The sequence below is a fragment of the Salmo trutta genome, chromosome 23 (genome assembly GCF_901001165.1).
Source record: "Salmo trutta chromosome 23, fSalTru1.1, whole genome shotgun sequence".
NCBI classification, from domain to species: Eukaryota; Metazoa; Chordata; class Actinopteri; order Salmoniformes; family Salmonidae; genus Salmo; species Salmo trutta.
In genome coordinates, this window is record NC_042979.1 from 39,148,357 (window position 1) to 39,172,423 (window position 24,067).

The 24,067-nt window shown below is 43.6% G+C and overlaps 1 protein-coding gene across 5 annotated transcripts in view; it reads right to left on the minus strand.

Moving 5' to 3' along the window:
• dennd1a (DENN/MADD domain containing 1A) overlaps positions 1 to 24,067 on the minus strand; it is a 145,718-nt gene that overhangs the window by 22,299 nt on the left and 99,352 nt on the right. For 4 of the 5 annotated variants that reach the window (XM_029710254.1, XM_029710251.1, XM_029710253.1 and 1 more), the window contains exons 8-13: positions 20,632 to 20,685; positions 16,067 to 16,177; positions 12,692 to 12,792; positions 8,968 to 9,013; positions 8,721 to 8,822; positions 675 to 800 (exon numbers count right to left, since the gene is read on the minus strand). In XM_029710254.1, the coding sequence (XP_029566114.1) occupies positions 675 to 800; positions 8,721 to 8,822; positions 8,968 to 9,013; positions 12,692 to 12,792; positions 16,067 to 16,177; positions 20,632 to 20,685 (540 nt within the window). The remainder of the gene's footprint in view (positions 1 to 674; positions 801 to 8,720; positions 8,823 to 8,967; positions 9,014 to 12,691; positions 12,793 to 16,066; positions 16,178 to 20,631; positions 20,686 to 24,067) is intronic. The other variant, XM_029710252.1, reaches the window with a different exon arrangement.

Here is a 24,067-nt window from a genome sequence, read left to right on the forward strand (position 1 = left end):
GGCACCAGCTGGGCCATTGTTAGGACGTGTGTCCCCTTTCTGTCTCCCCTGGTGGGTGGACCGGTACCCCACGTAGGGGGGCTATTCTGTCCTCCAGACACCCCTCTATACACTGGGGGGGATACGGGGATCTGCATCGCTAATGCTATTATTCACACAGTGGGCAGACACACACACACACACACACACACACAGACATGCGCGCACGCACGCAGACACACACACACACACACACCCTGCCGTCCTAGCACGCGGAAGTCCTTGATTGACACCTCTATTTGTTTTATTCATATTGCCCCCGTCTAAAATATGTAAATGTCTGGGAGAGATGATTTTAAAATAGACGCATTGGGCTGGGCGACGCGAGGATCAGACTTTTTTGACGACATATGGTTGAATAGTAGAATAATTAGTGGTCCGGCACAACCATGCCTAGTGTTGATGCAGGTACAGAGTAGACCGAGCGCTGGCTGGCTGTTCCCATTCAAATACACAGTCAGATACAACCCTGTCATCATATCCCATTACCATGGTGATAGAGAGGAGCTGCCAGGAAAGAAAGACAGCTCGCTCCGTGTCTGTGTGTGTCACTCTCTCTCTTTCTCTCACTCACTACTAACTGTAAACCTTCCCTTCCTCCTTCCCCTCTCTCGTTCTCCCTCAGTCTGGCTCACCGGTTGGATCTGCAGCGCGTTCCTGTAGCAGCCGAAGAGAGCGGCCTGTGTCTTGAGGAAAGCTCGGGCCACGCCATCTCCCGTCGTCGTGGAAACCTTCTTCAGGCGATTCTTTAAAGATGACACCTGGGGGAAAACAACAACTAACAGTTACCTTATTATTGTTTATGGAGTCTACATAAGGACTGCATCATCGATAGTCATAGGTGCATTCATAGGTCATTTTTCCATCCATCCATACCCCAAAATATTTTCCCCCACTCTCTGCCATTGTCCATCTCTTTCACCTTAACAGTGTCTTTATTTATCGCTCTCTCCATCCACCCATCCATTCCTCCATTCCTTTCTCCTTTCCTCCAAGCATCTCATCCCTCGTCCCTCCCTTCATTCCTCTTCTTCCCCCAGAAATGGACTGAAAGACTCTCTCTCCCCCCAGGCCTCCTATCCCTCAGGTAGTGTCTGATCCAGGCCCTCTAATCCGCCCTTCCCCAGGCTACAGCCGTCCTCTCTCCCTTGCTTGCATCGATATGCACCACACCGCTGGAAAAGCGGCCCGCGAGTCAACAACAGCGTTATTCTACATGAATACACTCCATGAGACGGCCGTTTAGGCTAATGCGCTAGCCGGGAGCGAGCGCACGGGGCTGAAGTAATCCTTTCTCCTTCTGTCTTCTCTCTCTCTTACCCCGCCGCTTCTCTCCCACGGTGAGCTCCCCCGGTTATTAAAGATGCTCGGTTACATTGTTAGAAAAAGTTTTGCCTCCCCCCAAAGCAGAAAACTCAACCAGAAAAATAATCATAGTAAAGAACACAGATTTTTTGTGGCATTTGCCATGACCTGGGTTTGATTTGCCATGACCTGGGTTTGATTTGCCATGACCTGGGTTTGATTTGCCATGACCTGAGTTTGATTTGCCATGACCTGGGTTTGATTTGCCATGACCTGGGTTTGATTTGCCATGACCTGGGTTTGATTTGTCATGACCTAACCTGGGTTTGTTTTCTTCAACAGCGGAGGCAGATGAGACACGCAAATGAAATGTTGCTGTATTTTCCTGTCTCATTTGTTTGGAGGAAATTGAAAATAGTGGTTTTGAAATGCCGATTGTAAAGCTCACGTTAATCAGTGTGTCCAGGAGGGACTTTGGATTTTTTCATTCAGGTAGAACATCATGCACAATAAACTGTCATACTGTCACGCCCTGACCTGAGAGAGCCTTTTTTATGTCTCTATTTAGGTTTGGTCAGGGTGTGATTTGGGTGGGCATTCTATGTCCTTTTTTCTAAGCTTTGTATTTCTTTGTTTTGGCCTGGTATGGCTCTCAATCAGGGACAGCTGTACATCATTGTCGCTGATTGGGAGTCATACTTAGGCAGCCTGTTTTCCTTTGGGGTTTGTGGGTAGTTAATTTCTGTTTAGTGTTTAGTTATACCTGACAGAACTGTTTGGATGTCATTTTCTTGTTTTGTTCAAAGTGTCTCGATTACCATTAAATATGAGCACTCAACACGCTGCGCCTTGGTCTACTTCTTCAGACAGCCGTTACACATACTCCATGTTTAAGGAAAGAGTAATGGGACAAAGACAAAGAGCCCTGGAAAACACCATGCTACATTCTCGTAATGTGGTCCCCTTTTCACCAACTACACGTCCTATGTCACCAACTACACTTCCTACGTCACCTCATCAACACCAAAGGTGGCCAACTCTCTTCCTGGACAGCTAGTGGGTGTGCTTTTGTTCCAGCTCAACACACTTGGTCAGGTGAGTTGGGCTGGTGTGGTAGGCTGTAACTAATCAGCTACATATCAGGACCTTGATCCTACTGTACTGAGTCATTGCACATGTCTTTGATCTGATGGTATAATGACATGAGAGCTTTGCTTGCTTCCTCCAACTCAGTAACACCAGAAGCTCCACTTCCTCCTAATGCCTCCTTAATACTTCCATTACCTGACCAGAACTGACACACATACAAACACCCTCTCACACACACTCTCCTGATAATCTCCCCCTCTCAAAACACATTTACAGAAACAAATGAAAATACATCAAAACCCAATAAAAATCAAGAATTACAGCCTTGTGATATAAATAAAAAAGAGATGTGAATAAGTGTGTAATGACAGGACGGAAGTCTCTTAAAGCTTTACGCCGTTCCTGGGAGCGGGGGGCTTTATGGGTGCCCTATGATGTTCCCCAGTGATACTGCCAGAGACACACTTTAATATGTGCTGAGTCAACCTTAAAATGAGTAATTCAATTAGGATCTGTCCCATTTAAATGTTATAAGAACTGGACATCTGACAGGAGACAAAGAGAGATCAGTGGCTAGCATCACACATACAGTGCATTCGGAAACTATTCAGACTTTTCCACATTTTGTTACATTACAGTCTTATTCTAAAATTGATTAAATTGTTTTTTTCCCTCATCAATCTACACAATAGCAAGGCAAAAAAAGTTTTTTTAGAAATTTCAGCAAATTTACTAAAAATGAAAAACAGAAATACCTTATTTACATAAGTATTCGGACCCTTTGCCATGAGACTCGAAATTGAGCTCAAATGCATCCTGTTTCCTTTGATCATCCTTAAGATGTTTCTAAAACTTGACTGGAGTCCACCTGTAGTAAATTCAATGGATTGGACATGATTTGGAAAGGAACACACCTGTCTATATAAGGTTCCACAGTTAACATTGCATGTCAGAGCATACACCAAGCCATGAGGTCGAAGGAATTGTCCATTGTGCTCGGAAACAGGATTGTGTCCAGGCACAGATCTGGGGAAGGGTACCAAGGTCCTCAAGAACACAGTGGCCTCCATCATTCTTAAATGGAAGAAGTTTGGAACCACCCAGACTCTTCCTAGAGCTGGCCACCCGGCCAAACTGAACAAGCGGGGGAGAAGGGCCTTGGTCAGGGAGGTGACCAAGAACCCGATGGTCACTCTGACGGAGCTGTAGAATTCATCTGTGGAGATGGGAGAATCTTCTGGAAGGACATCCATCTCTACAGCACTCCACCAATCAGACCTTTTTGGTAGAGTGGCCAGATGGAAGCCACTCCTCAGTAAAAGGCACATGACAGCCCGCTTGGAGTTTGCCAAAAGGCACCTAAAGACTCTCAGACCATAAGAAACAAGATTCTCTGGTGTGATGAAACCAAGAATGAACTCTTTGGCCTGAATGCCAAGCGTCACATCTGGAGGAAACCTGGTACCATCCCTACGGTGAAGCATGGTGGTGGCAGCATCATGCTGTGGGGATGTTTTTCAGTGGGGATGTTTTTCCCAGGGACTGGGACACTAGTCAGGATAGAGGAAAAGATGGATGGAGAGATCCTTGATTAAAACCTTCTCCAGAGCGCTCAGGACCTGACTGGGGTGAAGGTTCATCTTCCAACAGGACAATGACCCTAAGCACACAGCCAAGACAACGCAGGAGTAGCTTCGGGACGGTCTCTAAATGTCCTTGAGTGGCCCAGCCAGAGCCCGGACTTGAACCCGATTGACTTGAACCCGATCGAACATCTCTGGAGAGACCTGAAAATAGCAGTGCAGCAACTCTCCCCATCCAATCTGACAGAGCTTGAGAGGATCTGCAGAGAAGAATGTGAGAAACTCTCAAATACAGGTGTGCCAAGCTTGTAGCGTCATACCCAAGAAGACTCAAGGTTGTAATCGCTGCCAAAGGTGCTTCAACAAAGTACTGAATAAAGGGTCTGAATACTTATGTAAATGTGATATTTAATTGTTTAATTTTTTTTTTATTCTAAAAACCTGTTTTGCTTCGTCATTATGGGGTACTGTGAGTAGATTGATGAGGGCACTGTATGTCACCATCTGGCTTAGTCAAGGAGTCACACACATACTGTACAGCAGGGCTGTCCAACCCTGTTCCTGGAGAGCTACCCTCCTGTAAGTTTTAACTCCAACCCTGTTCCTGGAGAGTTACCCTCCTGTAAATTTTAACTCCAACCCTGATCCTGGAGAGCTACCCTCCTGTAGGTTTTAACTCCAACCCTGTTCCTGGAGAGTTTATCAACCAGCTAATTATTAGAATAAGGTGTGCTATATAACGGTTGGAACGAAAACCTACAGGACGGTATCTTTCCAGGAACAGGGTTAGAGTTCAAACCTACAGGATAGTTTCTCTCCAGGAACATGGTTGGAGTTAAAACCGACAGGACGGTATCTCTCCAGGAACAGGGTTGGAGAGCCTTGATGTACACACCTCCATGCATTAATGTAAGCATGCAGACACCCGCTTAGATACATACATGTAAGCGTGACTGTGCATGAATCACACACACAACACGAAGCACACACAGACATTTTGGCTGCAGACTTCAAAGCAACCAGCTGCTCTGTGTCACTCTTCTTTCTAATGTCAGTTAATGAATATATTTCACCCACTTATGACGCTAAAATGAGCACACACTAAAATGCTGAATGCTAATGAAAAACAAACACACACAGGTAGACAGACAACAAATATAATGGCTGCCCAACATGAGCCAGGGCTGGTATTTGGCTGCGATCAAAAGGAGAAAGGCAGGTTGCTCTTTCTCCCCTGGTCACTTAGCACCGCGCTACAAGCCTTTTGATCAGGCAATTAGGAGGGCACTTCATAGGCAGGTGGCGTGGATGCGAGGACCCCAGATCATCAGTGTAAACACACAGCATCTATGACCCAACAGCATGACTCATGTTGTAATTAAGGCCAACAACAACAGCAAACAACGAACAGCTTAAATTAGATGAAAATATGACAGCTTTTGAGAGGACAAAAATGTAAGAAAGATACAAATATTAATATTTATAGTAAAAGCATGAATACCAACAAGTCTGTATAATTGGGCGTGTTTACGTTTTGGTCTGCATTGGAAGTCTAAATGGATATTTCAAAGACCGTGGCTAGCCCTCTTGAGAGGATGAGACTACTATTGTTGTGCTCAGTTCAGTTGTGGTGGAAACGTGTAGCATTCAGTAGTCAACCATGAAAGACGCTGGGATTTGCTTTGATCTTGTACTGTTAATTATCAAATGCATGGCTGTTTCAATATACCATAGATCAGGGTTCCCCAACCGGCGGCCCGTGTGCCGAATTTGGCCTGAATACTTATATAAATGTAATATTTCCGTTTTTTTTAAATAAATTTGCAAACATTTCTTAAAACCTGTTTTTGCTTTGTCATTATGGGGTATTGAGTGTAGATTGATGAGGGGAAAAAAATACTTCATCCATTTATAAAATGTGGGAAAAGTCAAGGCATTTGAATACTTTCCAAATGCGCTGTATATATTTTTTTAATTTGCGGAATTTTCATTGTTGGACATAAAAGACTAAAAACACCAGGAAATCAGCTCGAAGTTATATTAATTTAAGAAATCTGTTCCCAAGTATTCCCACGCATAATAGAGACACGTGATCCTATACAAATGTAAGCAAGGTTTGAAATGATTATGTTTTAGTCAAACATTACATATGTTTGGGCTTCTTGTGGTCAATTTGCAGTGTACAAATTATTTGTAATTATGTTCCGGCCCCCTGACCATCTGCTCAAGAAAAAAATCGACCCGCGGCTGAATCTAGTTGATGATCCCTGCCATAGATGTATCAGGAAATGTGAAGGTTTAGTGGACCATAGAGTTGTGCAAGGTGTGCTATGGCTACTAAAAGCAATACTTTGATATACAGTAGGCCAAGTAAATAAATTCCCCCACCCAAAAAAAACCTTTATCGATGGCAATTTGAATGCACAGAGAAACCGTGATGAAATCCTGAGGCCGATTGTGAGGCCGATATTTTATAAAGGTATCTGTGACCAACAGATGCATCTCTCCATTCCCTGTCATGTAAAATCCATAGATTAGAGCCTAACGAATTTATTTCAATTGTTCAGTATACACACAGTATACATATACAGTACCGGTCAAAAGTTTGGACACACCTACTCATTCCAGGGTTTATCTTAATTTTTTAAAATGTTCTACATTGTAGCATAATAGTGAAAACATCAAAACTATGAAATAACACATATGGAATCATGTAGTAACCAAAACAGTGTTAAACAAATACAAATAAATGTTATATTTGAGATTCTTCACAGTAGCCACAGCTTTGAACACTCTTGGCATTCTCTCAACCAGCTTTTGGACCCCTGAGTACGCAGCGGTCTAAGGCACTGCATCTCAGTGCTAGAGGCGTCCCTACAGACACTGGTTTGATTGGGAGTCCCATAGGGCGGCGCACAATTGGTCCAGCGTCGCCCGGGTTTGGGTTTGGCCGGGGTAAGCCGTCATTGTACATAATATTTTTTTCTTAACTGACTAGCCTAGTTAAAGGTTAAATATTATATATATATTTTGTAAATGAGGTAGTCACCTGGAATTCATTTAAATTAACAGGTGTGCCTTGTTAAAAGTTAACTTGTGGAATTTCTTGCGTTCTTAATGCGTTTGAGCCAATCAGTTGTGTTGTGACAAGGTAGGGATGGTATACAGAAGATAGCACTATTTGGCAAGAAAGGCTCAAATAATCAAAGAGAAATGAAAGTCCATCATTACTTTAAGACATGAAGGTCAGTCAATCCGGAAAATTTCAAGAACTTTTTAAAGTTTCTTCAAGTGCAGTCGCAAAAACCATCAAGCGCTATGATGAAACTGGCTCTCATGAGGACCGCCACAGGAAAGACAGATCCACAGTTACCTCTGCTGCAGAGGATAAGTTCATTAGAATTACCAGCCTCAAAAATTGCAGCCCAAATAAATGCTTCACAGAGTTCAAGTAACAGACACATCTCAACATCAATTGTTCAGAGGAGACTGCATGAATCAGGCCTTCATGGTTGAATTGCGGCAAAGAAACCACTACTAAAGGACACCAATAAGAAGAAGAGACTTGCTTGGGCCAAGAAACACAAAGAAATGGACATTAAACCGGTGAAAATCTGTCCTTTGGTCTGATGAGTCCCAATTTGAGATTTTTGGTTGAAACCGCCGTGTCTTTGTGAGACGCAGTGTAGGTGAACGGATGATCTCCGCATGTGTGGTTCCCTTCATGAAGCATGGAGGAGGAGGTGTGATGGTGCTTTGTTGGTGACACTGTCAGAGATTTGTTTAGAATTCAAGGCATACTTAAACAGCCTGGCTATCACAGCATTCTGCAGCGATAGACCAACCCATCTGGTTTGCGCTTAGTGGGACTATCACTTGTTTTCAACAGGACAATGTCCCAACACACCTCAAGGCTGTGTAAGGGCAATTTGACCAAGAAGGAGAGTGATGGAGTGCTGCATCAGATGACCTGGCCTCCACAATCACCCGACCTCAACCCAATTGAGATGGTTTGGGATGAGTTGGACCGCAGAGTGGAAAAGCAGCAAACAAGCGCTCAGCATATGTGGGAACTCCTTCAAGACTGTTGGAAAAGCATTCCAGGTGAAGCTGGTTGAGAGAATGCCAATAGTGTGCAAAGCTGTCATCAAGGCAAAGGGTGGCTACTTTTAAGAATCTCAAATATAAAATATATTTTGATTTGGTTAACACTTTTTTGGTTACTACATGATTCCATATGTGTTATTTCATAGTTTTGATGTCTTCACTATTATTCTACAATGTAGAAAATAGTAAAAATAAAGAAAAACCCTGGAATGAATAAGTGTGTCCAAACTTTTGACCGGTACTGTATAATAATCCTATAATAATCCATATTTATTTATTTTTGAGTGATATGACAATATTTACCATTTGGAGCTTCCCTTTGAGTCAATGTTTTGTGGTCCTTTACTCAACTGGTAGTAAGCACAGGGGAGGCTAAAGAATGTTTTGTAAATTGTTTACAAATATATTTATATTATTATTATTTTGGGGGTGGGAAGTCAGGGTCTCAACTTAAAAATAGTAGAATACACAAGGTGCAATTTCGAAATTTGGTTGTGGGCCCCACCCCCATCAATGTTGTCCATCCCTGCAGTAGATCTCACCACTCGTGAGAATTGGGATATGTGGTGTCTATAAATGTCTGTGTGTGTGTCTCACCACGTCGTTGGGCAGGCTTTGGAGGTCGTCAAAGGGTGTTTCTAGGGTGTTGGTGTCTACGTTGAGGACTACTACGTCATCCAGGGCCATCCCCCTCACCTTCTGCAGGGAGAGAGACACAGAGAGAGGACTTTACACTTCCACACAAACATGAGACACATGTACACACACACACAGGCAGTCAGGTAGACACACACTCTCTCTCTTATGAGTTGGGTTTATAAACAGTCTGTGGTAAGGAACTTACCTCCATTAGGCTGGAATGTACTCCAATGAGGTAGGGCATGGGCGCACTGCAAAACACAAACACATAATAAATAACCATGATTCTGAGACAAAAGTGTTTAAACACTGCATGATCTCAGCCAAAACCACCAAAGAGTCATATATCAACCACATTAGCATAGTAATGGGAAACAAACAGAGACTTGAGTACTTTGTTCTTTTATCATGATCATTGTGACGCACATCGAACCGATTTTGTACACTTTGTACACATGCACATTCAGGGCAACACTTTGACATTGCAAGAAAACCAAAACATTTTATTGTTGTCGTATTCCTTCATCGTCAACCTTCCATACGGTTCTACTCTGTTTTTTTTGTTGTTTTTTTCACAGTTCATGGCTACGAAATAGAGTCCATTGAAATGTTACCACAGTGAGACAAGAAGTAGTGGGAATTAAAAACGTTTTACTTTCCCAGCATCCTGGAGTGTTTGTATGTGTCTTTATGTGTGTGTGTGCGTATGTTTGTGGTGTGTACACCAGAGGGTTGGACCTGTGGGGCTAGACAAGGGACCCTCAGACACTAAGACACCACCATAGAAAAGATATGGCTGATTGGGTAATGGTCTGAAGGATAAAACGAGAAAGGGAGGGAGAGAGAAAGGGAGGGAGAAAGGGAGGGAGGGAGAAGGAGGGATGTGAGAAACCTGTCAGCCTGAGAGGGGGGGTGATGAAGACGGACCCGAAAACACTTAATTAACTGTGCTCTTCTCCATGTCTCCATCTCCTCAGCCTAGCGTGACATTCAATTAAAATACAGCGGCAAGCGGAGAAAAAGCCACAACAACTCAAGGGATCAAAAAGTAGTGGAAAGCATAACAAAACCAGAATATAAATAAAAAATTAAATAAATATCCGATTGGATGTTTTTGGATGACGGTAATCGTCCACACAGCCAATTATTTATTGTGAGCTGTGAAAAACGGGGGAAGTGAAATGTAGCCCTTGCGTCAAGTTTGAGCCGCTAAGGCCAAGTTAAGCCGAGGGGTTAGCTTCCTAAGCTGGAAGCGCCATTGCCATCTTCTCAAAAGCTGATGTCGAATTAGCTCTCGGCAACCATCTTTTTTAGGTCCTCATTACAAAGAGCCTTTCTCTTGGTTTACCCTCGGTTGATGGGGGAGTATATAGAAACGATTAACAGTATTTGAGAGAAGGAACAGATATGAAGAGAAAGAAAAAAATAGAGCAATAATTTGCTTACTGCACCTCTTCCCCCCCACCACCCTGTCGTGAACAACCCCATTAATTAACACTGTCAGGTTACCACGAGAGAGAGAATCAGCTGTTGTTCCTTATTTCCCTTTCCCAAACATGCAGTCTTTGTTTACGTAAATGCCACTTAAAATGGCAGCTCGTCATTGGTGTATGATTTTAATGAAGACAATGGTATTAACTGGGGTCAGTCATTCATAAAATGTCTGTGGGTCTGTGACCCTCAATTAAAGACATTCCTAGACTCAATTATATTATTCCTCAGCTCTCTCTCCATCCTTTTCAATACTTAATGAGTGTGTACAAAATATATACAAAAGTATGTGGACAACTCTTCAAATTAGTTGATTCGGCTATTTCAGCCACACCCGTTGCTGACAGGTGTATAAAATCGAACACACAGCCATGCAATCTCCAGACAAACATTGGCAGTAGAATGGCCTCACTGATGAACTCAGTGACTTTCAACGTGGCACCGTCATAGGATGCCACCTTTCTAACAAGTCAGTTTGCAAAATTTCTGCCCTGCTAGAGCGGACCCGGAAACATCAAGGAGAAAAAATGGCTCAGTCGCAAAGTGGTAGGCCATACAAGCCCACAGAACGGGACTACCAAGTGCTGAAGCGTGTAGTGCGTAAAAATCGTCAGTCCTCAATTGCAACTAGGGCTGCGGCAGTCACGAAATTACGTCAGCCAGTAATTGTCAAGCAAATAGCTGTTGGTCTCACGGTAATTGACCGTTAATTAACATAAAGACATTTAGCATCTCCTGGCTTGCACACTTGCAGACCTTTGGAACATCTACATTTTAAAAAGTCTAATAAAACCATGTAATATAGCCTACACCTTCACAATAAATCCATTATTTATTTTAGACAGGTCTAAAGAAACATGATATGAATAAAATGTAGTCTGTTTCAGAAGAACAGAATAGCATACTTTGACTTGTCCTTATGATAGGTCCTGATCTGGCTATGCCATATAGCTGTGGCTACACTAGTTCACTTAGCAGACAAGATTGGCTTAAAATTCCATGGCATTATTTTATATTGTTTTATAGTATGAAGAATACAATTGAACAAAGCTGAATAAAATATAAAGGATAATCTCTCCAAATGATTTGAGGGAGTGCGCACATGCGGTTATTCTGTGTTGAGCAGTTAAAAATAAATAGGTACTACTATATGCTTAATTTAGAGTTATTAATGTAACTTTAGTTGTTCTACAAACGTGGGCTATATGTTTTGATTTTTAATACATTGTAAGGTTGCATGATGTGACTTTTCAATGTGATTTGAAAAAAGTAGCTTGAAAGGCATGAGCTCTGTTTATTTAGTTTTTTGCGCAGGCTGTACACACTTCATCAGTCGCTCATTCACAATTTGACAAGCACTTGATAATGTCTCAAATTTCACAGCTGCATCCCTTTTGTGTGGCTGTAATGCAACCTAAAAACAATCTCATGCTTTTTGCGGCCAGTGGCCGTTGTGCCCTTCGCCCGGAGTGCCGCGTTGTGCCCTTCTCCCGGAGTGCCGCGTTGTGCCCTTGGACCGGAGTGCCGCGTTGTGCCCTTGGCCCGGAAATGTATTTGGCTAAGGTGTATGTAAACTTTCGACTTCAACTGTATGTTATTCAGAAACAGGAAATAGGTTCAGATTTTGGACAAGCACATCATCGTACTCGTCAGCCTTTACTTTAGACACACTGCATCATGACATTCCTATTGTAATTCTATGTGCGAAGCACATCTTGATAACGCGATAAATGGATGGTGACCAAGCATTATTAAAGGCTTTGTTTACCATATTCATAAAGACATGGGGAAGGTCATACCGCCTCCCTGCATGCCACACAAATACAGCCAGTGTCATGTGTGTGGGCTGTCCAGACAAGGGTTAAATATTGTAGACATTTCTTTTCAAATTTGCACAGACAAAATGGCACTCCGTCCCGAGACTCATGAGAGGCGCAAAGTTGGGAGGTACGGTCCTTACTGCGGGTGGAAAAGGGGTGCGGGTGGAAAAGGGGTACATTTTGGATACTGTCAACAGTGGGGTCAAGTGTGTTGGGTCCATCAACATGCTGAATGTGAGTGTTCTGGTAGAAAATGGTGAGTGCTACAAACTAGAGACAGAATCTGCATCTAACCACACATTTAGCATTGGATTACGCGGCCCAACTCCTAATCTTAACCATAGAAGGATAAATAACTACCTGCCCCTGAACCAACGGATAGGGGGAAAACTCTTCCAAGTCCTGTCCCACACCTTGGTGTTACAATGTGACGCGCTTGGAGTTGGAGACAAGCGCTTTAAAAAATGAATATGCCATTTAACAGATGCTTTTATCCAAAGTGACTTACAGTCATGCATGCATACATATGGGAGGTGCTGGGAATTGAACCCACTATCCTGGTGTTGCAAGCGCCATGCTCTACCAACTGAGCTACAGATGATCATTGTGGTTACTCACCAGCAGTAGTCTATGAGGTGCTGAGGCAGGACAGGAATGTAAACGTGTTGCCAATACATTGGGTACATCATGGCCGCCGACCCGTGAACACAAGCCGTTAACTGTGGTGGAGGGAGAGAGTACATAACACCACAATCACACAAAACAACATAGAGCATAATACAGCATATAACTATTTCTCACAGGTTCATTTGGAAATATACATTATATTGACAGATCCACAATGGAATATTTGAGGTATATAACTATTCCTTGCATTGTCATATTGTAGAAAATACATTGACAGATGATTGTGCAGAGAAAGTTCCAACTGCACTATGTCAATGTTTGGAGTTCTGTGGACACACACACAGGGACACACACACACAGGGACACACACACACACAGGGACACACACACAGGGACACACACACAGGGGGACACACACAGGGGGACACACTCCAAGAGAAAATTGGCCATTACTCATGGCATCAAAGCCACCCCATAAATGATACAAATTACACCACCGGAAATTAGACCAGCAACAGTTCCCATCACTGACGGTTAATATCTCACGTGACACATTCCGCTCCTTTGTGTGTTAAGGTAGGAGGAATGTAGTGCCGGGCAAACAAACGCAGCCGTTGATCAAACTAAGATGGCACCGTTGAACGCTGGCAGATGTGTCAATAATAGCGATGTTGCCCAACCACAACAGACATTCCCCAGAATAACAGCGTTTGTCTGAGACGCTGTTTAAGTGTGTGGGTTTCTATATTCAGAGCAGATGATTGATCATAAAACGTGCTCACCCCCCCCACAGTCAATCAAACTGGCCAACTCGGAGATTCTGACAATTTTACTTTGATTTAAGATGGGGGGAGGGAGACGTTGTGGCAGCGTTTGTCTAAGGGACTCGTTATAGGGAATGGGGTGTGGGGAGAAAGAGCCCCTGGGGAACGCTCGTCCACAGCCATGTCAGGTAAAATATTTTTCACGTCAAACAGGAAGACTGGGATTCCTTGGATGAATCATATCCCTTTTTAACTGGGAGGAGGAGGACATGTGGTTCCTCTGTTTTGGTAAAAAAAAATATGAGGAACATTCAGCTTTTCTCCCACGGCTCTGGTCAACAGTAGTGCACCATATAGGGAATATGGTAACATTTGAGATGTGTCCCTCGTTTCTATTCCTCAATAATCACTGATATGTTAAAGGAATAGAGGTCTCCCCATATTCACTGATATGTTAAAGGAATAGACGTCTCCCCATATTCACTGATATGTTAAAGGAATAGACGTCTCCCCATATTCACTGGTATGTTAAAGGAATAGAGGTCTCCCCATATTCACTGGTATGTTAAAGGAATAGAGGTGTCCCCATATTCACTGGTATGTTAAAGGAATAGAGGTGTCCCCATATTCACTGATATGTTAAAGGAATAGAGGTGTCCCCATATTCACTGATATGTTAAAGGAATAGACGTCTCCCCATATTCACTGATATGTTAAAGGAATAGAGGTCTCCCCATATTCACTGATATGTTAAAGGAATAGAGGTCTCCCCATATTCACTGATATGTTAAAGGAATAGAGGTCTCCCCATATTCACTGATATGTTAAAGGAATAGAGGTCTCCCCATATTCACTGATATGTTAAAGGAATAGAGGTCTCCCCATATTCACTGATATGTTAAAGGAATAGACGTCTCCCCATATTCACTGATATGTTAAAGGAATAGAGGTGTCCCCATATTCACTGATATGTTAAAGGAATAGACGTCTCCCCATATTCACTGATATGTTAAAGGAATAGAGGTCTCCCCATATTCACTGATATGTTAAAGGAATAGAGGTCTCCCCATATTCACTGATATGTTAAAGGAATAGACGTCTCCCCATATTCTTCAAAGAACGTGGTCATGTTTTGATGGAATGTAAAATAATTGTTATACCTCACCATTCTAGCATAAGTCCTCTTTGCTACTACATGTTCAGGTGTAGCTTCTAAACAAGCATCCACCCTGACAAGAGTATTTTCCCATTGGGCTTGTGAACAACTTCCCTTTTACAGTGTGTGTTAAAAACAGCACATAAACTGGGCTTCGGTAATCAAAAACCCATACACACATTAGTAACAGGCCGAGAGGGCAGGAGGGGATTAATTATATAGTGGCCATATCACATAATGGAAGACTTAGGAATGCCTCATAAAAGCTTCATTGAAGACAATGCTTTGTATGGTACAGTACAAGAAAATGCATGAAATGAAAATGAAATGTATGCATTCACTACTGTAAGTCGCTCTGGATAAGAGCGTCTGCTAAATGACTAAACTGTAACTGTAAACTGTTATTCAGGAAGTATTTACACCTTGACTTTTTCTACATTCCCACAAAGTGGGAGTAAAATGGATTGAATTGAATTGATTGAATTGTCTTTTTTTGTCAACGATCTATACCAAATACTCAAATAATGTCAAATTGGAAGAAAAATGTGAACATTTTGTATTTTCTTTTACCCATCGACCAATAGGTGCCCTTCTTTGCAAGGCATTGGAAACCCTCCCTGGTCATTGTGGTTGAATCTGTGTTTGAAATTCACTGCTCGACTGAGGGACCTTACAGATAATTGTATGTGTGGGGTACAGAGATGAGGTAGTCATTCAAAAATCATGTTAAACACAATTATTGCACAGAGTGTGAGTCCATGCAACTTATTGTGTAAGTTGTTAAGCAAATGTTTACTCCTAAACTTATTAAGGCTTGCCGTAACAAAGGGGTTGAATACTTATTGACTCAAGACATTTCAGCTTTTCATTTTAAATTAATTTGTAAAAGTTTCTAAAAACATAATTACACTTTCACATTATGGGTATTGTGTGTAGGCCAGTGACAGAAATCTCAATTAAACCCATTTAAAATTCAGGCTGTAACACAACAAAATGTGGAAAAAGTCAAGAGATGTGAATACTTTTTGAAGGCACTGTATGTGCAAGGAGATGTTTTTAGCAGGTCACAAGCTCTTCAGACAGTCCTCTCTATACAAAAAGGTGTGAAGAGGGTTATAGCTTTAACGGTGGAGGGTACAACGAAAAATGTAACAGAAAATGTAAAGGGCTTAAAAATAGTATGTGGTTACAGTGGGAAAAAAACTGCCAGATTCTCATCCACAATATCTTCAAATATTTCTGTTGGATAAAAGTAAATAAATAATAAAATCTGGGTGAGCAACCATTTCATGCTGTGTCTTATTGTGTGGTGGTGCAACAGTACCAAGCCAATCCTGTAAAATAGACACTCATTAATTAGTTGATATGCATGGAGAGAGTGAGAATGGAGGAGGAAGGGAGTGAAGGAGGGAGTGAAGGAGGGAGTGAAGGATCTACAGTACTTACGGTGCTTAGTTTGCTACAGCAGATGAGGATTCGACGCTCATAAAGCATACTAGCGTACAGATGGAGCATGTTATTGACATCTACGGCTACAAAATACTCTGTTAGGTTTCTCTGCAAGAAAAAACAAAGGCAAAGAGTAAAAAGAAAAAGAAAGAAGGGGTAGAGGTTAGTTGTGATAGCAAGGGCAGACCAATGACTGTACGAATAGTACAAGGACTCAACATGATTTACATAGCTTTAACAAAGGTATAGTATAGATATAACAGGTGAAGAATGTAACAGGAAGACACATTATTGTTTCAATTAAAACTTCTCTCTGTGATCGTTGGCATGTAAGACAATTAAATACAATACTTTAGACAGAACACATGAAATATGTAATGTATTTAAATATGTGATTTCGTCTGTATGTGTACTCTTATTGCTGCAAAATAAACTGACTCATTGAGGACATTGAAGTTTTCTGAATCTGAATATACATTGAGTGTACAAACCATTAGGAACACCTTCCTAATACTGCGTTCCAGCCCCTTTAGCCCTCAAAACAGCCTCAATTAGTCAGGGCACGGACCCTACAAGGTGTCGAAAGTATTTTACAGGGATGCTGGCCCATGTCGACTCCAATGCTTCCCACAGTTGTGTCAAGTTGGCTGGATGTCCTTTGTGTGGTGGACCATTCTTGATACACGGGAAACAGTTGAGCTTGAACAACCAAGCAGCGGTGCAGTTCTTGACACACTCAAACCGGTGAGCCTGGCACCTACTACCATACCCCGTTCAAAGGCACTTCAATCTTTTGTCTTGTCCATTGAACCTCTAAATGGCACACATACACAATCCATGTCTCAATTGTCCATGTCTTCAACCTGTCTCCTCCAATTCATTCACACTGATTGAAGTGGATTTAACAAGTGACATCGATAAGGGATCATAGCTTTCACCTGGTCAGTCTATGTCATAGAAAGAGAAAAAATATGTTTGAAATAGTCATTCCACAAGTGATTTAGGTGAAATAAGCTGTAGTAGAAGGGATGTTTGTGTGCATGTGGGGGCGGCAGGTGGTTAGAGCGTTGGGCCAGTAACCGACAGGTTGCTGGATCAAATCCCTGAGCTGACAAGGTAAAAAATCTGTTGTTCTGTTCCTGAACAAGGCAGTTAACCCACTGTTCCCCGGTAGGCCGTCATTGTACATAACAATTTGTTCTTAACTGACTTGCCTAGTTCAATAAAAGGTTACATTTAAAAAACATATATATTTTTTTACATCTGTCATTCTCCAAACCTCCAGAAGCATTAGTTCTGAAGACTACAAACTCCTCTTTCGACACCTCTCCCTTCTGACTGGGGTTCACCTCTGTCACGTCTCCCTTCACACCTCTGTCACGTCTCCCTTCACACCTCCGTCACGTCTCCCTTCACACCTCCGTCACGTCTCCCTTCCCACCTCCGTCACGTCTCTCTTCACACCTCCGTCACGTCTCCCTTCACACCTCCGTCACGTCTCCCTTCACACCTCCGTCACGTCTCCCTTCACACCTCCGTCACGTCTCCCTTCACACCTCCGTCACGTCTCCCTTCACACCTCCGTCACGTCTCCATCACACCTCTGTCACGTCTCCCTTCACACCTCCGTCACGTCTCCCTTCACACCTCCGTCACGTCTCCCTTCACACCTCCGTCACGTCTCCATCACACCTCCGTCACGTCTCCCTTCACACCTCCGTCACGTCTCCCTTCACACCTCTGTCACGTCTCCATCACACCTCCGTCACATCTCCCTTCACACCTCTGTCACGTCTCCCTTCACACCTCTGTCACGTCTCCATCACACCTCCGTCACATCTCCCTTCACACCTCCGTCACGTCTCCCTTCACACCTCTGTCACGTCTCCATCACACCTCCGTCACGTCTCCCTTCACACCTCCGTCACGTCTCCCTTCACACCTCCGTCACGTCTCCCTTCACACCTCCGTCACGTCTCCGTCACGCCTCCGTCACGTCTCCCTTCACACCTCCGTCACGTCTCCCTTCACACCTCCGTCACGTCTCCCTTCACACCTCTGTCACGTCTCCCTTCACACCTCCGTCATGTCTCTGTCAAGCTCTCACTTTTCTGCGTTCTCTCTGTCTGTCTAAAGGCCCCCCAGAGAGGGGGATCTGGGGAGGGCTCACAGCCTTAGAGGACTAGCGAGGGCTGTCTGACGGCTAACTAACTACGTGAGGCTACCGGCAGGAATTGGAAAAACGGGGAAATCAAACAAGATATTGATTCTTCCGACTCCTTCGATATGTACCGCCGTGAGCTGAAGCAATTGAACGAATGTCTAACATTTGTGGGACTAGCGGTTTATTCATGCTACCCAAAGGACTACAGTAAACCTAACCCTAACACACAGACCTACAGTAAACCTAACCCTAACACACAGACCTACAGTAAACCTAACCCTAACACACAGGCCTACAGTAAACCTAACCCTAACACACAGACCTACAGTAAACCTAACCCTAACACACAGGCCTACAGTAAACCTAACCCTAACACACAGGCCTACAGTAAACCTAACCCTAACACACAGGCCTACAGTAAACCTAACCCTAACACACAGGCCTACAGTAAACCTAACCCTAACACACAGACCTACAGTAAACCTAACCCTAACACACAGACCTACAGTAAACCTAACCCTAACACACAGGCCTATAGTAAACCAAACCCTAACACACAGACCTACAGTAAACCTAACCCTAACACACAGACCTACAGTAAACCTAACCCTAACACACAGACCTACAGTAAACCTAAACCTAACACACAGACCTACAGTAAACCTAACCCTAACACACAGACCTACAGTAAACCTAACCCTAACACACAGACCTACAGTAAACCTAACCCTAACACACAGGCCTACAGTAAACCTAACCCTAACACACAGACCTACAGTAAACCTAACCCTAACACACAGACCTACAGTAAACCTAACCCTAACACACAGGCCTACAGTAAACCTAACCCTAACACACAGGCCTACAGTAAACCTAACCCTAACACACAGACCTACAGTAAACTTAACCCTAACACACAGACCTATAGTAAACCTAACCCTAACACACAGGCCTACAGTAAACCTAAACCTAACACACAGACCTACAGTAAACCTAACCCTAACACACAGACCTACAGTAAACTTAACCCTAACACACAGACCTATAGTAAACCTAACCCTAACACACAGGCCTACAGTAAACCTAAACCTAACACACAGACCTACAGTAAACCTAACCCTAACACACAGGCCTACAGTAAACCTAACCCTAACACACAGACCTACAGTAAACTTAACCCTAACACACAGACCTACAGTAAACCTAACCCTAACACACAGGCCTACAGTAAACCTAACCCTAACACACAAACCTACAGTAAACCTAACCCTAACACACAGGCCTACAGTAAACCTAACCCTAACACACAGGCCTACAGTAAACCTAACCCTAACACACAGACCTACAGTAAACTTAACCCTAACACACAGACCTATAGTAAACCTAACCCTAACACACAAACCTACAGTAAACCTAACCCTAACACACAGGCCTACAGTAAACCTAACCCTAACACACAGACCTACAGTAAACTTAACCCTAACACACAGACCTATAGTAAACCTAACCCTAACACACAAACCTACAGTAAACCTAACCCTAACACACAGGCCTACAGTAAACCTAACCCTAACACACAAACCTACAGTAAACCTAACCCTAACACACAGACCTACAGTAAACTTAACCCTAACACACAGACCTACAGTAAACCTAACCCTAACACACAGGCCTACAGTAAACTTAACCCTAACACACAGACCTATAGTAAACCTAACCCTAACACACAAACCTACAGTAAACCTAACCCTAACACACAGACCTATAGTAAACCTAACCCTAACACACAGACCTACAGTAAACCTAACCCTAACACACAGGCCTACAGTAAACCTAACCCTAACACACAGGCCTATAGTAAACCTAACCCTAACACACAGGCCTACAGTAAACCTAACCCTAACACACAGGCCTACAGTAAACCTAACCCTAACACACAGGCCTACAGTAAACCTAACCCTAACACACAGGCCTACAGTAAACCTAACCCTAACACACAGACCTACAGTAAACCTAACCCTAACACACAGGCCTACAGTAAACCTAACCCTAACACACAGACCTACAGTAAACCTAACCCTAACACACAGACCTACAGTAAACCTAACCCTAACACACAGACCTACAGTAAACCTAACCCTAACACACAGACCTACAGTAAACCTAACCCTAACACACAGACCTATATGAACAGAGTGCTGTGGGGACGTGGGTAGAGTGGAGTAACATTAATGTGTTGAGATTGAGTGATATCAGATGAGATTGAGTGATGTATTTTGGCATATCGTCAATTATTCCAAATGGATATTGTTATTGGTGTGCTGCACATGTCTTCCTAAACAATGAACAATAAAGAACAGCAAATTCAAAATGAAGGGTGAAGGCCAAAGATACTCACGTTTTCAGGTATGCTGGGTAGTTCCCTTCTGTCAGGCACAGTAAAGTAGGAATGCTAACGGGGACAAAGAAACACGGGGGGTCAAATTTGAGAGATTAAGGCTTTTTAAGCCATCGCAGTTCATGAGAAAAGACAAACGGTAATAGGATTAAGAGTTAACGCTCAATAGTGTAAAGACATTCCATACACTGGAAAAACAGCCTTTTCAACTTCCTGTTTCAATCTATTTTATTACATTTGATGTCTTATGAACACCTCCCTGTTCTCAATAACGGTAACAGCCCAGGGGAAAGATGAAATAAAATACTATTTTATTCGTCACATGCTTTGTAAACAACAGGTGAGGACTAACAGTGAAATGCTTACTTACGGCCCCTTCCCAACAATGCAGAGAGAAAGAAAATAGAGAAATGAAAGAAAAGTAAAACAAGTAATAATAGGTACAAATGAGTAACAATAACTTGACTATATACATACAAGGGGTCCCAGTACCAAGTCGATGTGCAGGGGTACAAGATAATTGAGTTAGATACACTAAATACACAAACATATGTGGACACCCTTTCAAATGAGTGGATTCGGCTATTCAGCAACACACAGCCATGCAATCTCCATAAACAAACATTGGCAGTAGAATGGCCTTACTGAAGAGTTCAGTGGCTTTCAATGGTGGCCCTGTTATTGGATGCCACCTTTCCAACAAGTCAGTTCATCAAATTTCTGCACTGCTAGAGCTGCCCCTGTCAAATGTATGTGCTGTTATTGTGAAGTGGAAACATCTAGGAGCAACAACGGCTCAGCCACAAAGCGGTAGCCCACACAAGCTAACAGAACGGGACAGTCGAGTGTTGAAGTGCGTGTGTCCTAGTTGCAACACTCACTACCGAGTTCCAAACTGCCTCTTGAAGCAACGTCAGCACAAGAACTGTTCGTTGGGAGCTTCATGAAATGGGTTTCATTGGCCAAGCAGCCACACACCAGCCTAAGATCACCATGCTCAATGCCAAGCATCGGCTGGAGTGGTGTAAAGCTCGCCGCCATTTGACTCTGGAGCAGTGGAAACACATTCTCTGGAGTGAAGAATCACGCTTCATCATCTGGCAGTCCGACAGATGAATCTGGGTTTGGCGGATGCCAGGAGAACGCTACCTGCCCGAATGCATAGTGCCAACTGTAAAGTTTGGTGGAGGAGGAATAATGGTCTGGGGCTGTTTTTCATCGTTCGGGCTAGGCCCTTGGTTCCAGTGAAGGGGAATCTTAACGCTACAGCATGCAATGACATTTTAGACGATTCTGTGCTTACATCTTTGTGGCAACAGTTTGGGGAAGGCCCTTTCCTGTTTCAGCATGACAATGCCCCCGTGCACAAAGCGAGGTCCATACAGAAATGGTTTGTAGAGATTGGATTGGAAGAACTTGACTGGCCTGCACAGAGCCCTGACCTGAACCCCATCCAACACTTGTGGGATGTATTGGAACGCCAGCTGCGAGCCAGGCCTAATCGCCCAACATCAGTACCAGACCTCACTAATGCTCTTGTGGAAGCAAGACCCCGCAGCAATGTTCCAACATCTAGTGGAAAGCCTTCCCAGAAGAGTGGAGGCTGTTATAGCAGCAAAGGCATGACCAACTCCATATTAATGCCCATGATTTTGCAATGAGATGATCGACGAGCAGGTGTACACATACTTTTGGTTATGTAGTGTATGTACATATAACTAGGGAATAAAGTGACCGATAGTAAACAGTAGCAGCAGCGTATGAGATTAGTCAAAAAAGTGAGTGCAAAAAAGGGTCAATGAAGTTAGTACGGGTAACTATTTGGTTAACTATACAACTAACTATTTAGCAGTCTTATGGTTTGGGGTTAGAAGCTGTTCAGGGTACTGTTGGTTCCAGACATGATGCACCGGTACCGCTTGCCGTGTGGTAGCAGAGAGAACAGTCTATGACTTGGGCGGCTAGAGTCTTTGACAATTTTAGGGCCTTCCTCTGACACTGCCTGGTATAGAGGTCCTGGATGGCAGGAAGCTCGGCCTCAGTGATGTACAGGGCCGCACGCACTACCCTCTGTAGTGCCTTTGGGTCAGACGCTAACAGTTGCCATACCAAGCAGTGATGCAGCCAGTCAAGATGCTCTCAATGGTGCAGCTGTAGACCTTTTGAGGATCCGAGGCCCATGCCAAATCTTTTCAGCCTCCTGAGGGGAAGAGGTGTTCTCGTGCCCTCTTCACAACTGTGTTGGTATGTTTGGACCACGATAGATACTTAGTGATGTAGACACTGTGGTTTCTTGAAGCTCTGGACCAGCTTCACTTCAGCTCTGTTAATGTGAATGGGGGTATGTTTGGCCATCCGTTTCCTAATGTCCAGGACCAGCTCCTTTGTCTTGCTGACATTGAGGCACAGGTTGTTGTCCTGGTACCACATTGCCAGGTCTCTGACCAGGTCTCTGTCTCATCGTCGTCAGTGATCAGGCCTACCATGCAATTGCCACGCAATTGTTGCCTACCCTCACCACCTGGGGGCGGCCCTTCAGGAAGTCCAGGATCCAGTTGCAGAGGGAGGTGTTCGGTCCCAGGGTCCTTAGCTATGTGATGAGCTTGGAGGGCACTATGATGTTGAACGCTAAGCTGTAGTCAATGAATAGCATTCTCACGTAGGTGTTCCTTTTGTCTAGGTGGGAAAGGGCAGTGTGAAGTGCAAGAGACTGCGTCATCTGTGGATCTGTTGGAGCGCTATGCGAATTGGAGTGGGTCCAGGGTGTCTGGTATGATGGTAATTTAGACAGGTTCCCTTGGCGTTCTAGGGCACAGGGACTATGGTGGTCTGTTTGAAACATGTAGGTATTACAGACTGGGTCAGGGAGAGGTTGAAAAAGTGAAGACACTTGCCAGCTGGTCAGCGCATACTCTGCGTATGCTTCCTCGTAATCTGTCTGGCCCTCCGGCCTTGTGAATATTAACATTTATATTAACCTGTTAAAAGGTCTTACTCACATCAGTTATGGAGTGCATGATGACACAGTCGTCCGGAACAGCTGGTGCGCTCACTTACGGTTCAATGTTGCTTGCCTCGAAGCGAGCATAGAAGGGATTTAGCTCATCTGGTAGGCATGCGTCACTGAGCAGCTCACTGTTGTGTTTGCCTTTGTAATCCGTGATAGTTTGCAAGCACTGACACAGCCGACGAGCGTCAGAGTCGGTGTAGTAGGATTCAATCTTAATCATGTATTGTCGCTTTGCAGGGTAAGGATAGTGAGGTGGGTCTGACAGATATCTCAAGGAGACGGTGTCTGAAGACTGACGGTATGATAATAAACCCAGGTCCTTTGCTGAGAGTGGGGAAAGACTAGCGAACAAAGTGATGGACTCACTACTTCCTCTATATCCCTGCGTCTGATGCCAAGATCAGTCTGACAGAACTGTCTCCTCGG